Source organism: Aulonocara sp. 'chitande type north' Nkhata Bay, linkage group LG1 (genome assembly GCF_057382095.1).
Source record: "Aulonocara sp. 'chitande type north' Nkhata Bay isolate Kocher_YH1m ecotype deep benthic linkage group LG1, A_spYH_male_GT1.1, whole genome shotgun sequence".
NCBI classification, from domain to species: Eukaryota; Metazoa; Chordata; class Actinopteri; order Cichliformes; family Cichlidae; genus Aulonocara; species Aulonocara sp. 'chitande type north' Nkhata Bay.
Genome location: NC_141344.1, coordinates 31,050,489 through 31,065,118, shown reverse-complemented (window position 1 = coordinate 31,065,118; position 14,630 = coordinate 31,050,489). Strand labels below are relative to the sequence as shown.

The 14,630-nt window shown below is 40.1% G+C and overlaps 1 protein-coding gene across 5 annotated transcripts; it reads left to right on the top strand.

Moving 5' to 3' along the window:
* The first annotated feature begins 1,320 nt into the window (after positions 1 to 1,320).
* LOC147339354 (RNA-binding protein, mRNA-processing factor 2a) lies at positions 1,321 to 11,806 on the top strand. 5 transcript variants are annotated; one of them, XM_086293351.1, is made up of 9 exons: positions 1,321 to 1,455; positions 1,616 to 1,862; positions 4,085 to 4,162; positions 5,512 to 5,550; positions 5,764 to 5,826; positions 6,777 to 6,927; positions 7,749 to 7,912; positions 9,651 to 9,723; positions 10,732 to 11,806. In XM_086293351.1, the coding sequence occupies exons 2-8, from the start codon at positions 1,809 to 1,811 to the stop codon at positions 9,714 to 9,716; spliced, it is 615 nt and encodes a 204-aa protein (XP_086149477.1). In that variant the 5' UTR covers positions 1,321 to 1,455; positions 1,616 to 1,808; the 3' UTR covers positions 9,717 to 9,723; positions 10,732 to 11,806. The 5 variants fall into 5 exon arrangements, with proteins under 5 accessions (XP_086149477.1, XP_086149450.1, XP_086149442.1 ...); XM_086293324.1 differs by lacking the exon at positions 1,321 to 1,455 and having other exon boundaries at positions 1,462 to 1,862; positions 7,749 to 7,897; XM_086293316.1 differs by lacking the exon at positions 1,321 to 1,455 and having other exon boundaries at positions 1,462 to 1,862.
* The last annotated feature ends 2,824 nt before the right edge of the window (positions 11,807 to 14,630 follow it).

Here is a 14,630-nt window from a genome sequence, read left to right as displayed (position 1 = left end):
ATTTTTAGTGAGAATACGTCGGTCCACCCCCCTGCTCCTCGCCCCGTGGGCTTGATTGTGTTCCTATACAAAGTCAGGAAACCAGTTGGCCTCTGAGAGCTGACTTGTTGTGAGGAAACACGCTGTAGGCTGGGCTCGCATCCAGTGCTGAGCCTCGATACACAACACAAGCCGTCCCTCCACCCACGCCCTTCTTACATCAACCTGAGCCCAAACAATTAACACTCAGTTATTATTTCTTCGTCGTTACGTGATTCTGTTTAGATTAGTAGAGGTTACAACATTTCTATGATGCACATTTATATCACATTTTAAAAAGGCCCTGTTTTCTCATTTATTTTGCAGTTTATTAACCAAATTCACACAAAATCAGCAAAATTACATCTCTCTCTTTTTTTAGCACATTTTAAAAATATTTTAGGCTATTCAGCATCATGCTTGCATCTTGTGATATATTTTAAGAGGACATTTTAAGGTCTACATTTCTGAGTATTTGTGTACCAGCTATTAAAGGTTAAGGTAAACCATAAATCATCGGTTCAGTTTTGTTATTTTACTCTGATATAGTAGAAATATTCAAAATGATCTAAATTAGAGGAGTTAGATCTCACTGTATGTCCTCATTCTGTCATATTCCTAAAATCAGCAGTCAGTGCTGGAATGGGTATTCAGATGTTTTTTCAATGGGAAAAGCAGAAATACCACATTTACCTTCATCCTTCAGCAAAAGTGTCAGCAAGAGATAAAAAAGGGCATATAAAGATATACTTGACAGTAAATCTGAAATGGCCTCTACCATCGGTACACACTGAATTATATTTATTACAATTTCACTTTATAAAACACTTTACTGTATAATGTTCTGTATTTTACTCTTCACCAAAAAAAACGGTGAATAAAAGAGCAAAAGCCAATAATCTCCTAAATTAGTGCGCAGCAAAATTATACATCCAATTATGTAAAGACCAGAATTTCGCTTAATCGTGAAACTACAAATTCAACATTACAGTAAAAATCGGCGCTTAATATTTGCTGAAGAGATTTTTTTTCTTTTCTTTTTGGGAAAGGTCGTAGAAGTTGCAGGCCAAAGAGGAAAAAAGAACAAACATATGAGTTTAGTATATAGCTAATGCCAGCAACACCAACAGTAGTTTCATTTTCGATAAAGTTAACGGGTTTGCGGTCGTTACCATTGGCTGCGAGGGGGTCCCATAGAAACGGTGATGTAGCGGCGCAGGGGCCGGGTCTTCCTGCAACAGCTGAGGCGGATCTGCAGCCTGATTACGGCTCACAGCAGACTCCAACATAATTGATGACCTAATTGAAAACCAGGAGGAGGAGGAGAGACGGGGTGGAGGGGGGAGCTCAGGAGGAGGGAGAGAGAAAGACGCGCTCCAATGAGGAAAAAGTTTACTTGTTCTTCCTCCGCACAGTCCCACAGTTGAGGGCATTGATGTGAGCGCAGAGGCTTTCAGTTTTTTTACGCGCACTTCTTCCCCCATCTCTCACCCTCACACATGGAGCACAAATCCACCTTCTCACCTTTAGTTTAGCGCGTGTCTGTGTTTCCTTTTTCCTTTTCCTCCTCCCTTTTATGAATGATTCTCTCTCGCAGTGTTGCTGTTAAACTATCCTCGGATACTTCGCCGTCCTCGTCCGCACAGACTCACCTCGGCACATCTTCTCTGCTCAAGTTCAAACGCCACCAGGACTTTCACTGCAGCTTCAGACGCACTTGGGGGAAATATCACTCGACGAGGAAAAACTTGATACTCTGTGCAGCAGCAGCAGCCGACGCGACCGTCAACATGAGTCTGAAAGCTGACGCAGAGCCGAATAACAACGTTTCCATCGAGGAGGAGGTGAGTTTAGCCAAAGTTGTATTTCTTCTGCGCGCAGGGCTGTGACCCGGTCACGTTCACGTTTAATGTAAACTTTGTTTCCGGCCGCGCATTCAGACTTCTCCCAAATTATCTTTTACGTTCTTCCAGTCGGTCCCGAAGCGCTTTATGATGAACAAAAATTAAAGGGGCATTGCCGCGCCACCTGAGGAGCCTCACAAAGTTGCGCACACGTTAATATTTTCCAAATTGTTACTTAAACGCGTGCTGCTGTGAGCTTCAACTTTCACTAATCCTACTTTTTACACGTTAATATTACCTCTGTTTGCAGATTGTTAGCAGCAGCGTGCAAAGACTGTTAAAAATGACCCCGTCTGTTTTGGGTTTTTTTTCTCTTCATATCCTTTGAGATTCTGTGAATTTGTGAGACATGCAAGCATGTCAAATCTAACAATTTGTCTAAAAAATTAGGCTTGGAAATTAAATTTGTCTTCGAAATATCCTGTAGACGTTTTTTTTCTTTGAAAGCGCAACTAACTTGTTATCATTTCATTTATTTGTATTTATGCCAGTAAAATTCATATTCATAGTGAATAGTGTAGCGTTTTTCTTTTTTGCACCCCCCCTTACAAAAATCTGCCATTGTCATTTTTGTCACCATAAAACTGGAACCTAAAACAAAATGTTGCAGTGTGGTATTTATTTTCAAAGCCCTCTTTAATTTGTTTTAATTTAAATTATTTTCAGCAGCCACTCTTGTGTCTGTGTGGCCAGCTATATTTCCTCTTTAATGACTCCTTATAGCGAGACACTGAGGGGAGCACCAGGCCTTTTGTTCCTCCTTCTTTGTTCCCATTGTCTTACAACAAAGCCTTGAGTAGCCACTTGACTTTTTTTTTTCTTTCTTTTTTTTGTTTGCAGCCCATTTTCCTTTAACATTTTTTTCTTCATAATTAGGAGCAAAGAATACATTTAAAATTTTTTCCTCCTAATTCTTTTTTTTTTTTTTTTTTTTTTTTTTTGGGGTCCTGAAAAAGCTTCATTGTCAGTCATTAACAATTCTGCTTGTTTCTGGAAATCGATCTGTGTAAAACTGATTATTGTGAATTTTACAGAAGCCACACAGGGTGCACGGGCTTCCTTGCAGCTCCAGCTCTATATGCTTGTCATCTTGGAGGCACTGTTGGTGAGAAGCTGGAGGATAAATTAAAACATCGCCACTGAGTTGTGTCCAGCTGGGCCAGCTTTCAGTCGCTGTATATGCTGACTTGTAAAGAGCTGAGAATTGCTGCTGTGCGGCACCTGAAAAATGCCGGAGGGCCGACAGGGTTGGGGCCGCGGGTCAGAGGAAGGAAATGGTGTCACGCTGTGCACTGTTGTCCAGTGCTGTTCCTCTGGCAGCCCCATTGTACTGTGGGCCTTCCCACCGGCTGGGAACTAATGGGTCCTCACACCGCCCTGTTCATTTTCCTGCCCACACTGGATTATACACAGCACTAGTTTTCAGTATCTGATCAAGGCAGGTTCAAGGCTTCTTTCTTTTGGGGGGGGCACATGGCCTTTAAGATCCTCTACAGCTTCACGTTCACCATTTTCTGTGTAACATGTTGGAGAAATGTACGGCTGAAACAACGCTGTACTCCCAGTTTTCGCTCATCGATGACTCATTATTCCTGATTCATCATTTTGTAATCCCTTAAATAAAGCGGAGCTCTGTTTGGGTTTCTGGCGGTTCCTGACTTGAGGTTCGAGACCCAGCCAAGGGTTCACTTGTTAATTTTCAGAGGTCACAGCATGATTAAGACTAACATAAAAGAGGAAAACTGCAGTACAAAAATGACTTTCACATTCATCAGTGGATAATTGTAGGTCTTTGTGACATTTAAAAGTAATGGTGTCGGGAAGAATTGAGGCCTCTTGTTGGCCAGATAAACTGGAAGTTGAGGCTATTGGCCTAAAGTAACATCTACTGAAATGTTGTTTTTCTTGTAGTACAACTTTACACTGCAGTATTTCAGCGTTTTAGCCACTGAAGTAATTTAGGAAAGGTCTGTGAAGCTCTTGCTACTGGAACAGCAGACCCATAATTGTTTTAAAGGTCAGTTCAAATTTCCACGGTCTGAGCTTTCTTTTGGTATTTGGTAATTATCAAGGTTTTTTTTTTTTTTAAATCTTTTGAGTGATAAGTGGTCTAATAAAACACAGAAAATTTGTGATCCCCCTCCTTTCTTTTTTGTCTGCAGGTACGAACACTGTTTGTCAGTGGCCTACCGGTCGATATCAAGCCACGGGAACTTTACCTTCTCTTCAGACCTTTTAAAGTAAGTTCTATTGTTTCTAATGCAGTTTTAGGTACATGTGATGGAATTTGTGTTGCCCATCGTGAAACTGCACTGGTGCATTTGGGTAATATCAGCTGATTGGATGTGGATTTGTCCCTCTACTTAAAAATCAAGGGTAGCTCCTGCGTGCCAGGCTCTGGAAGAGACCTGTGGACACTTTCTATAAAGATTACCTGCATGAAAAAGTGAAGAATCTCTTCAAGTGCCTATGAACAGCCAGACCGTACCGTGCTTCTTTTTTAGTGTAACTAAGCCCACCCAATTCCTTTCTTTCTAGTCCAGATATTTACATATATGGAAATGAGGCCACATTATTGTTCACCCATTGCTGTTTTTTTCCCTGACGGGACTCAAGTTCCATAAACACCCCTCCCACCCTTGTCCTAACTAACCAAATTGGAAGTGGTATCCCTCGCACATGGATGGTCTTGTGGAATGTGTAAATGAGTAGCTCTCGCGATTGGCCAACCAATCCTCTCCATGACCCAGTTCGCCCACTGTGTAGGGAAATTTTTTTATTTCCTCTAACATTTGTGCATTGTGAAATAGCGATTGTACTTGTAACACTGCTTTGTTTTGGCCCCTTTTACATCTACTGTAGGCAAACACTGCTCATTGTGTACTGATAGGGTTAATCTGATCTCAGTTCTTACATTCAGGACTACATTTAAATAAAGACTTTGTGTCCTTATACTGGAGCTTCTAAAGAGAAGTGCTGTAACTTCACCTATTCTGCCTCTTTTCTTGCTCTGAATTACTGAAACTGAGTCTGGTTTGGACTGGTGCTAAAGATTTATCATAGCCACTAAAAGTTGTTTAATTTTCCATAGCTGTAAATCAGGTTTAGGAAAGATCCCATTTATCAATAGTTTAGTCAGGCAAAATTCCTTCATTTCTTAGTTAAAACAGGAGTAAATTCCTAAACCTTGTGCTGTTTTTGTTTTATTTTGTTATTTTACTTAAATTGGCTTTATTTGGAAGTCATGCCCAAGCTGTTATTAAACTAATGCAAAAGAGAATCTTGCATATCTGATAGCACATGCTTGGCCTATTACAGTCCTCGTTTTCCTTTAATTAGCTTTGAAGACAAATCTGACTCAGTATTCTACATGTAGTCAAACTGCAGAAGGCTTCACCTGTTGGAAATGTGCATGTAATTTGATTGTGACAAATGTAAATGAAACTGTCACAGAGTGTGGGATGGTCTGCTGCGGAGCTCAAAGTGAAGGTGCACAAAAGCAGACTTCTCTTCATATAGTGAGACATTCATGCTTGACTTCCTGCATGTGACTCCAGGGTGGATAATTGGCTATCTTTCTTCCCCGCAGGGTTATGAAGGGTCACTGATTAAGTTAACATCAAAACAGGTGAGATGCCTTCATCATTGCTTTAATGCCATATTAAATAAACTTGCAGGCTGTGTTGGCACTAGTTTTCTTTTTAATTCGACAAGACACAGAAATTCCTACTTCATCAGGATCATTATATTGTGACGGCAAAATAATGAGTGTGATATTTGAAGAAAATGATGGTGCTCGTGTGTGTCAAGTTGTAGCTTTGTTTCCTCCCTTCTCTTCCAGCCTGTCGGGTTTGTAACCTTTGACAGTCGGTCTGGAGCTGAAGCTGCAAAAAATGCACTAAATGTAAGCAACGGCTTGTTTTTACAGTCTTCTGTTTTCCCTCTATTTAATAAAACAAATCGTAAATGGAATTAGATTTGTTCTAACCTTTGCTTTAACCTAAGAGAGTGATTGGGACTTAAGTCTTTTGGACCCTTTCTTAAAAATTTCTCGAAGCCAACCCATTTTGTCTTTTATAATTCAATGGCAGGGCCATTTTTGGAAAGAGGCCAGAATCCTGTAGCCTTACGGTAGTTTACTTTGACCTTGATACACATCCTTCTTAGTCCTGTGTAGCTTTCCTCATTTTGCATATCACTGCTTTTACTGTAATACTTGTTCTATAGCCACATGTGTAGTGTTTATATGGACACATCTTCTGTAGTGTAACTCTTATTTTTGTCACTCATTAGCCCACATTGGCAGTATCTAACACTTCTCTCTCATAGCCTAGCATTCCTTATGAGCATCACCTCTTAGACACATCAGCAGTCACACACACAAACACACACATACACCAAAATACTACTCACCTGCATGTGGGCACAACGCTTAGGGCACAAGAACACAAGCAGGGTCAAACCACAAACTTAAACACTCAACGTCTCACCACTGGCCCTTTTCTTCATCCCCGTCTCCTCTGAGCTCACGTGACTGATCACCTGCGGTCGCCTGCGCTCTCCGTTTTTTGTCATGAGGAGAAAGAGATGCAAGCGTGTTTGAAATACTTCAGAAGTGTCCTTCAATCTGCCCTTATTTTGACATCTCTTTTTATGAGTAGTTTTAGTTTAGTGACGTTGGAGCGGGTGTGTTAGCATCCCAGTGAGAGTAGTTGGTTCAAGGGAAGCTTGAAGGATATGTTCTGACTATTTAAGCTCTGCTTAAGGAAAGGGCGCCATGTGAGACTGAGCTACAGCCCCGCGAACTAAGCCCACCTCCCTTACAATACTGTGTCCCTCCGTCTCTCCCCCCAGGGAATCCGTTTTGACCCTGAAAGTCCCCAGACCCTGCGCTTAGAGTTTGCTAAAGCCAACACGAAGATGGCAAAGAGTAAGCTGATGGCCACACCGAACCCCACAAATATCCACCCTGCTCTAGGAGCACACTTCATTGCACGGGACCCATGTAAGTCTTACCGCTGCACCACTCTAGGCTCTCATCCACTCTCACCCTGACAATTCCAGTACATAGCTGTCCTTGTTGCCCTTTTCTTTAAACAAACTTTGGATATTGTGGGATTTTTTTTTTTTTTAAGGCAAATACCTGTAGGTTAAACTTCTAACAAATGAAGGACTAACTCACCTCTGCATGCATGCGTCATCTCAAGTCTTTTGACAGCGGCTTTGCTTCTGTCCAGCTGGGAAATTCCACCCTCAGGTTTTAGTCAGCAGTCGTCTCTGCGCTCTTTGCCTGAACACCTCAGTGATTCTTTAGGGTTTGACAAATTTTTTTTTTTTTTTTTTTTTTTTTAGATCCTCTCAGATCATATTTTCCCCACTGATTTTTTTTTTTCTTCACAAAGGGCAAGAAGGGGAAGCAACAGGGCTAAAAAAAAAAAAACCCATCAGTTCACAAAACATTATCAAGCATTTTACACAGTAACACTGCATTGTTGCACTTGCAGCATCCAGACTGGATCTTATGCTGATCTTTTATACTAGAGCTCCCATTAGTTTTGCAAATTGACCCAATACTAAAGTTAAGTGAGCTAATTTGCAATCAAATTGTAGTTTGTCTGATTCACATAGAAAATGTTTGTTTTTTTGTTTTTTAAAAGGTAAAACTTTATTACTTAAAGAACTGACTGTTAAAAATTGGGTCGATTGGGTTTATATATATATATAGAGATATAGATATAGCTAGCTATATAGCTAGCTATAGCAATGATGAAAGCCACTAGAGGTAGGTCAGTCAGCTCTGTTTCCTTCCACCTTGTGCTTCCTCAGATGATCTGACTGGGGCAGCACTGATCCCAGCGTCACCGGATGCGTGGACTCCTTACCCTCTGTATACCACTGAGCTGACTCCAGGCCTCCCTCACGCAGCCTTCACTTACCCAGCGGCCGCCGCTGCAGCCGCAGCTCTCCACGCCCAGGTGAGGGACCAACCGGTGTGTTTCTTTCTTTCCTTTTCTTTTTAAACATCCCCATCTGTGAATTCTGTTAGATTAATGCCCACACTCTGATACAATGCTGATTATCATAACCTAAAATTCATGTTTCTTGCACAAGTGTTAATTTCAGTTTGTCCATTTAATCTGTAAAATTAAATGTGATCCAAAAATGTAAGACCTTGAGATTCAGCATCCAGAACTGTGCTGCTGAAAGCAGAGGTTCAGTTTCTAGAAACAAACCTAGTGGTCCTCTGAGGTAATGCAGTTACAGCATCGGCATGCGTTGCTTAAAAGGATGACGGTATCGAGTCTGAGTTGAGGTTGTCGGTGCAACTTTGTAGTCCTGTCAAACGGTGAGCCAAGATCTTTTTTTATAATAAAAAGATGTTTTCAAATTGGAAATTCTGGGATCAGGATCATATTTGATAATCCCCCACAGGGCAATTTTTAAATTGTTAAAGGTTTAGGTTCTCATCTATGGTTATGCATCAGTGGAGATTTGTGCATTTTGAGTGCAACCTTTAAATACAGTACTCGCTTTAAATCTTATGTTTTTGATCACGAGAGATACATTTTTGTGGACGTGACTTATAGCATTCTGTATTTGCTGGGGGGTTAAAGATGCACATACTAATGAGAAGCTGTGATTTGGTTTTCAGCATGGAATAACGCTGTAATATTAAACGCATCCATGTGAGGCTAAAGTGTGTGTTTGATGCAAGTTTGTATTTACAGTAGACTGTAGCTGGAGTCTGGTGTTTGGGGGGGGGGGGGAGGAAGGAAGGAATCTGGTTTTAAATCTCAACTCTATTTCTGATGAATGGAGGATGAGGAATCTGTACAGAAATGGGTAGTGTTTACACTGTAAGCTAATTGCACTCTATTTGCTAGAGCAATAGTGCAGCCAGCTACCAGGGAGTAGGCAGGGCTTTTAGTAACAATAGCAATGGAAAATATTTCTCGTGTTGGGTCATTTAAAGTTCATTGTCAGCTAATGCAGTCGTGCAATAGGAGTGCAGGGGAGTGCTAGACTGTAAAGTAGGCAGCTATTACTTTGGCCATCTTGTCACACACAGAGGGCTCAGGAATGTAAGGCATTTGCTTGGAGAAATTGTTGGACCTTATGGCCTTTTCTGGAGGTGCCAACTTACTGTCTATGTTCCTGCTGGAAGAGAAGCTGAGTGGGTAGAAACATAAAGGAGGGAAAGCTTTTAATTGGATTCTGATGAAAGATCCCCTAAAATGCCGCCGATCCTAATGCTCTTCCACTGCCTGGCTTTTTTTGTTTTATCTACGACACGACCAAAAAATCCTCGACATGTCTCCAAACAAGTGTTGATAACTGCAGAACTATGTTGAGCATTCTGGCCGTGCAGTTGTGGCCTATAACGGTTTGTAGAAACAGGAGGCCTCATTTTCTAAGGTTTAGTCACAGGTAAGGAAAGGTACAGACATACCAGCTCCTACCCTGTGGAAATGTTTAACACACGGAGAAGTTCACCTCTCCACATTTCCATGCCTGTTAATTACTCCAGGACTTGTCCTGAATGAGCAGCTACGTGACCCACATTCCCATGGCTTCAGTGACTAGGGCTTAAAGGGACACTCGGTCCTCCTAAACCTGCCTATAAAAGTATCGTTTCCGAGTATTAATTGTTAATCTGCAGAATTGTAGATTGAAGCACTGAAGCCTGGTTTTGGTCTGGTGTACATGACTGTGTTTGTGTTTCTTTAGATGCGCTGGTACCCTACTCCCTCTGAGACTTCCCAGCCTGGATGGAAGTCCCGGCAGTTTTGTTAGATATTTAGTGAGTAACCTTTGGTCAAACAGTATTTTTAGAATTGTCACCGTCCCACTTATTGCTGCTAGCCTGATGTCATACATACTGAAACCTGCATAATGACACATTAAAATTTATAAGTAAACACAGCACAATAAAAAACACAAATACATATCCCTGAATATCTGACTAGCTGTTAAAGGACAGGGCTGGCAATATTCTGATTTCTATTGCCAAAATCCAGTAAGACGTTAATGTAGCCAGGACTTCCCGAGCCTTTCTGTAACTCGGCCCCAAATTATTTGTTCTCATTAAAGATGTACATTTTTATAAAAAGGCTTCAAATTTGATCTTTTTATAATGTAAAATGGCTTCCTAAAACACAACTCTTATGCTTTTTGTTTCTTATATATAGTTTTGTGTATTTAAATGAATTTCTTTGCCCATTTGAAGCAGTTTTCATCTGTTTTAAGATGCTTTGCAGGGGTTTGAGCTGAGGATTAACATATTTGGTGCATGAATGGGTGTTTCCAGCAGAGGGGTATGATCGTTGTTGCAGAATAGGTGATTATCATCACACTGAACTTTTAGACCAGTGATGTAGTCTTTCTATTATAGGACTCTTGACTGGCTGACACTTTACCATGAACAGATACTGTAAGGTTTGTTTTCCCCTCCTTTTGGGGTCAGTCTGCATTCTGCTGTAAATGTTTACTAATGCATCAAATGTCCATTAGTCCACAGCTGAAATGTCCCCAGCAAATGCACCAGTTGCCTCTGTTTGAGTATACAGGATATACTAGCAGTGTGTTTAGCAGTTTGGGTAACTGGATCATTTTTTTTATTTTATTTTAAATGTCCTGTTAAGGTGTTTGACTTAAATTTGAACCAGTTGTTTTGGGGCTGAGCACCACAGATGGAAAAGGGAAGTCTGAGCACTCACACGGTCTTAGATCATTTTGGTTTTTTAAACTGGGAAGCTACCTGGCATTAAAACTGATAGTCTTGTCTGTCTCCTCCCCTTTTTTTCTTCAGGCCTCTGGAAGCCACACCTTTGTCCAGCTGAAGTGAGGTTTGCCAAGCTCTGCATTAATTTAATCAGTTTATTTAATGGACAAATGTGCATTACTATAAGCAAACAGTATTTATATCTCCTTCCGATTGTCTCTGGGGGAGCCTGAGTTAAGACCAGTTTGCTGTCGACAATCTGAGCTTATCCTTGGCAACTATTGTGGTACCATCTTAGCACTTCAAAAAAAAAAACCTCATGCAAAACCTTTTCAAACTCAATGGCTCATAATTGCTGAGGAAAATTGATGCATTGAAGCAACTGTTGTTAAGCTAGTCCTTCCCTGAGTTACCGCTGCTCCTGGGAGGTTTAGAAGCGTTATAAGTCATTGCATGTTAAAGTCTTTTTGGCATGAATTTAGAACGCAGAGTTCTGTGTATCCTAATTTTCTTAGTGTATGTGTTGCCGCTTTTCCTTGGCCTAGACAGCGAAATGTTTTGTTTATCTGTAGAACCTTGGTCTTACCTCTGTGAAAGCTAGGCTGTTGTGTAAATGGCTTATCTCGCATGGACCTTGTGAATGCATCCCTATGTTCTGACAATCCCAGTCCTTATGATCATATCAATGTTTGTCATTATTTGAGTAAAGGAAAGTACAAATATTTTTGTACTTTTTGCATAATGTATATTTATGCATTTTTGTGCAACTAAATAATGAACCTGTATAAGTTGTATGTTTAGTCGTCTCTTGTGTTTTTGGTGTTTTTGAGCCTATAATCCTGTTGAAGTAGTTTTAAAGAAGAAAAAGTGCAATTTGTTTAAAGGGGAAGTGGGTATCTGTCAAAACATGGAAGTATTCTGAACGTGGCTTGTGCCATTCTGCTAAAATGAGATTGCTGTAAAATGATCTGTCAGAATGTGAAACTGGACTACAAACAAAGGGTTGCTTTTTTGGGGGGGTGGGGGCATTTTGAAATGGGAAGCAGGATTAGACTGATGGAGGAATTTAGTTTGTGGTTTAGAACCTGTTTGTCTTTGTATCTGCTGTGCATAAGATGTAAAAAATGATAATCCCATCTTATGAATAAAAAGTGAATGCATATATCTGGACATCTGTCATTTCTCACAGAGTCAAGTCGGTCGCTAAAGTTAAACGCTCCAACGCTATGCTAACTCAAAGAAACATCAGATGTTGGCATCAATAATTCATACCAACTTTTCATTTGTGATGCACCACTGCATTAATGTCTGTTTGCGTCATATGTGGAGCTGACCTCCACACTCTGCCTTCATTAGCTGCTAAAATGCTCTGCTCAACCTACCGTGATGGATCCTCCAGGGACTCTTAAGCAACTCTTCTCAATATGACCAGCTGCCTAATTGAAGTGGTGCTGGTGGTAACTATTTATATTTGACAATATTGTGCTAATTAAGCGACAGTGCCATGAAAAAGTATTTGGCCTTTGTTTGTTTGGGGGGGGGCACATTTGTCACACTAAATGTTTCAGACAATCAAAGGAAAATTTAATACCAGGTAAATATGACCCTAATAAATACAAAGTGCCGTTCTAAATGATTTTTAAGTGAAAAAAGCTTTTACAAACATTCCCTGGACATGTCAAATGTGATCGACTCCCATGGTTAAATGAAGATTTTGTTTTATTATTTTCAATGGCCACACCCACGTCAAATTACTGCCAGACCTGAACCAAGTCAAAAATCCCTTAAATTGGAACCTGTCTGATAAAGTGAAGCAGGTTAAAGCAAACCAACACATTATGCTACGATCTAAATGAATGACCAGTAGTCATTGATGCCTGTCAGTCTGTAAAGGGTTACAAAGCAGTTTGTAGGCTTTGGGACTCAATGAGCCACGGTAAGGGCAATTATCAACGGATAAAGAAAACTGGCGAACTGAACTTTTTGAAAGGTTTGAGTTCTGCTCTGGTATAAAATTAGCATATTTTACAAAACCTCACAAAAACGTGGTGGTAGTGTGACGGTCTGAGGCTGCTTTGCCGCTTCCTGAAGGGGAATATCTGGCCATCACTTCAATCATTGAAGCTCAAGCACACTTAATTTGCAGCAGGACAACGAGTCAAAACATACGGTCCACATGTGGATGGTTCAAAAGTAAGTTTTTGGTGTGGCGTAGTCAGTCTGGAGTTGAACCTAATGAAATGCCGTTTGTGATAGAAAACCCTCCAGTGTGTCTGAATGAATTCTCTAAAGAAAATTGGGCCAAAATTCCCCAAGTGATGTCAAAGACTCATCGCCAGTTATCACAAATGTTTTCCTGCAGTTCTTGCTGACAAGGGTGGAAGAACCATTTGTTGGGTTTTTCATGTAAGCCCAGCTAAGTTTGGAAAACCTTTTCCCCTCAAATGATTTCAAATCTGCATTTCGTATTTACATCAGTAGTTTTAGTCCAATATTAAAATTTGTTTGATAATCTGAAACATGTTAGTGTGGAAAAATATGCAAAAACATTAAATTCCCTGTGTAAATACATGACTGGTAGTCCACATTCATATTTAAGTCTTTTTTTTATTTTATTTTAGAAATTGATTTATAAATTAAATATTTAGTTTAATTCCTTCATGATATTTAGTTTAATTCCTCTGGTGACTTTAGAACATTATCATTTAAAGCTAAAATAAATTCATACTATCACTATAATGGGTTAAAATGGGTTTGATCTGTTTGGATCATTAAAAATTCTCTAACTTGAATTTTTAAAAGAAAACTTGATCAAGCAAGTCATTTAATCACCTTGGAAAACATGTATATATTATTATCACATTGAGTATTTCTGTGAATTTTCTGAACCTAATTAAATTAAACCAGAGACGGTGACAGTGACTCTAAAACACGTAAAAACCCAAAAGAGCAACAAATGCCTCACAAGAAGCCAATATTCTCCCAAGAATCAGCCATTTGCCCTTCATGGAAATATGGGTCACTTAACATCACTATCTCAGAGTATTTGGATTGACATAAAATCAATAGAGTGCTAAGATGGGGATGCTACAGATTGAAAGGAACAGTTTCTCTTTCTCTGCTGTTTTCATCGGCTGGGGCCAAATGTAAACCTGAACTATCTGCTCCTTCATCCAGAGGATTCAATGTTGTTTCTTCACAGATCTTACTCTGCATTGCAGAAAGAACAGGTACTAACTGAAACACAGTAAATAAATAATAAATTTAAGACTTTTTTTTCTAATTGTGTATCGGATAGAATTCTGTGAAATGTATTCACGTACTGCAACATGTAGAAAGACATAAAGTACACAAGTTTTTCTTGTGTTCACAGCACATGTGGCTCATAACAAAACTAACTTGTTCCAGTTTGGTGGTGGTGTTTTAAAAAAAAAACAAAAAAAACTGTTGTTTCTCACTGCAGGTCTGTTCTGCCCTCTGCCGGCTCAGCTCCCACATGAGCAGCTGCAGCTACAGAGACCTCTCGTGGAAGTAAGAGTGTCTACACAGCAGCGTCTTCAGCCAGCAGTGTTCTCATTAGAACTTGCCTTTGAATGACTCATTTTTCCCGTGCACTCTCTCTTTCCTATAGTTTTCAACCACATAATGTTAAATTTCCAGGTGCACATCATGAGTTTGACATACAGCAAACATAATTCTGCTCTATACCAGTATTAACTGCTGTTTGATGTACTTTAAGTGTGCTTTGCTCTATTTTTATATTGTCACATGACTAAGTCTGCTGCTGCATAGACTTTCCACCCTCACAAATCAATGCATGCATATATCATCCATCTTTAAGTGCAAGTAAGTAGTGGTTCCTTGTCTGTGATTACAGTCTCAGAAAGCATATTTTATTAGAAAAGCCAGCCGGAGTCAGTTAAGTGGACAATTTAAATCCCTTCACAGGTTACCTACAATGCTATTTTGGTCATCTGCCGTGTGTA

Coding starts and splice junctions, on each gene's coding strand:
- LOC147339354 (XM_086293316.1), top strand. CDS start 1,599: ATGATTCTCTCTCGCAGTGTTGCTGTTAAACTATCCTCGGATACTTCG. Junction 5,551..5,763: donor TTAAGTTAACATCAAAACAG/GTGAGATGCCTT, acceptor CTTCTCTTCCAG/CCTGTCGGGTTTGTAACCTT. Junction 7,913..9,650: donor CCCAGGTGAGGGACCAACCG/GTGTGTTTCTTT, acceptor GTGTTTCTTTAG/ATGCGCTGGTACCCTACTCC.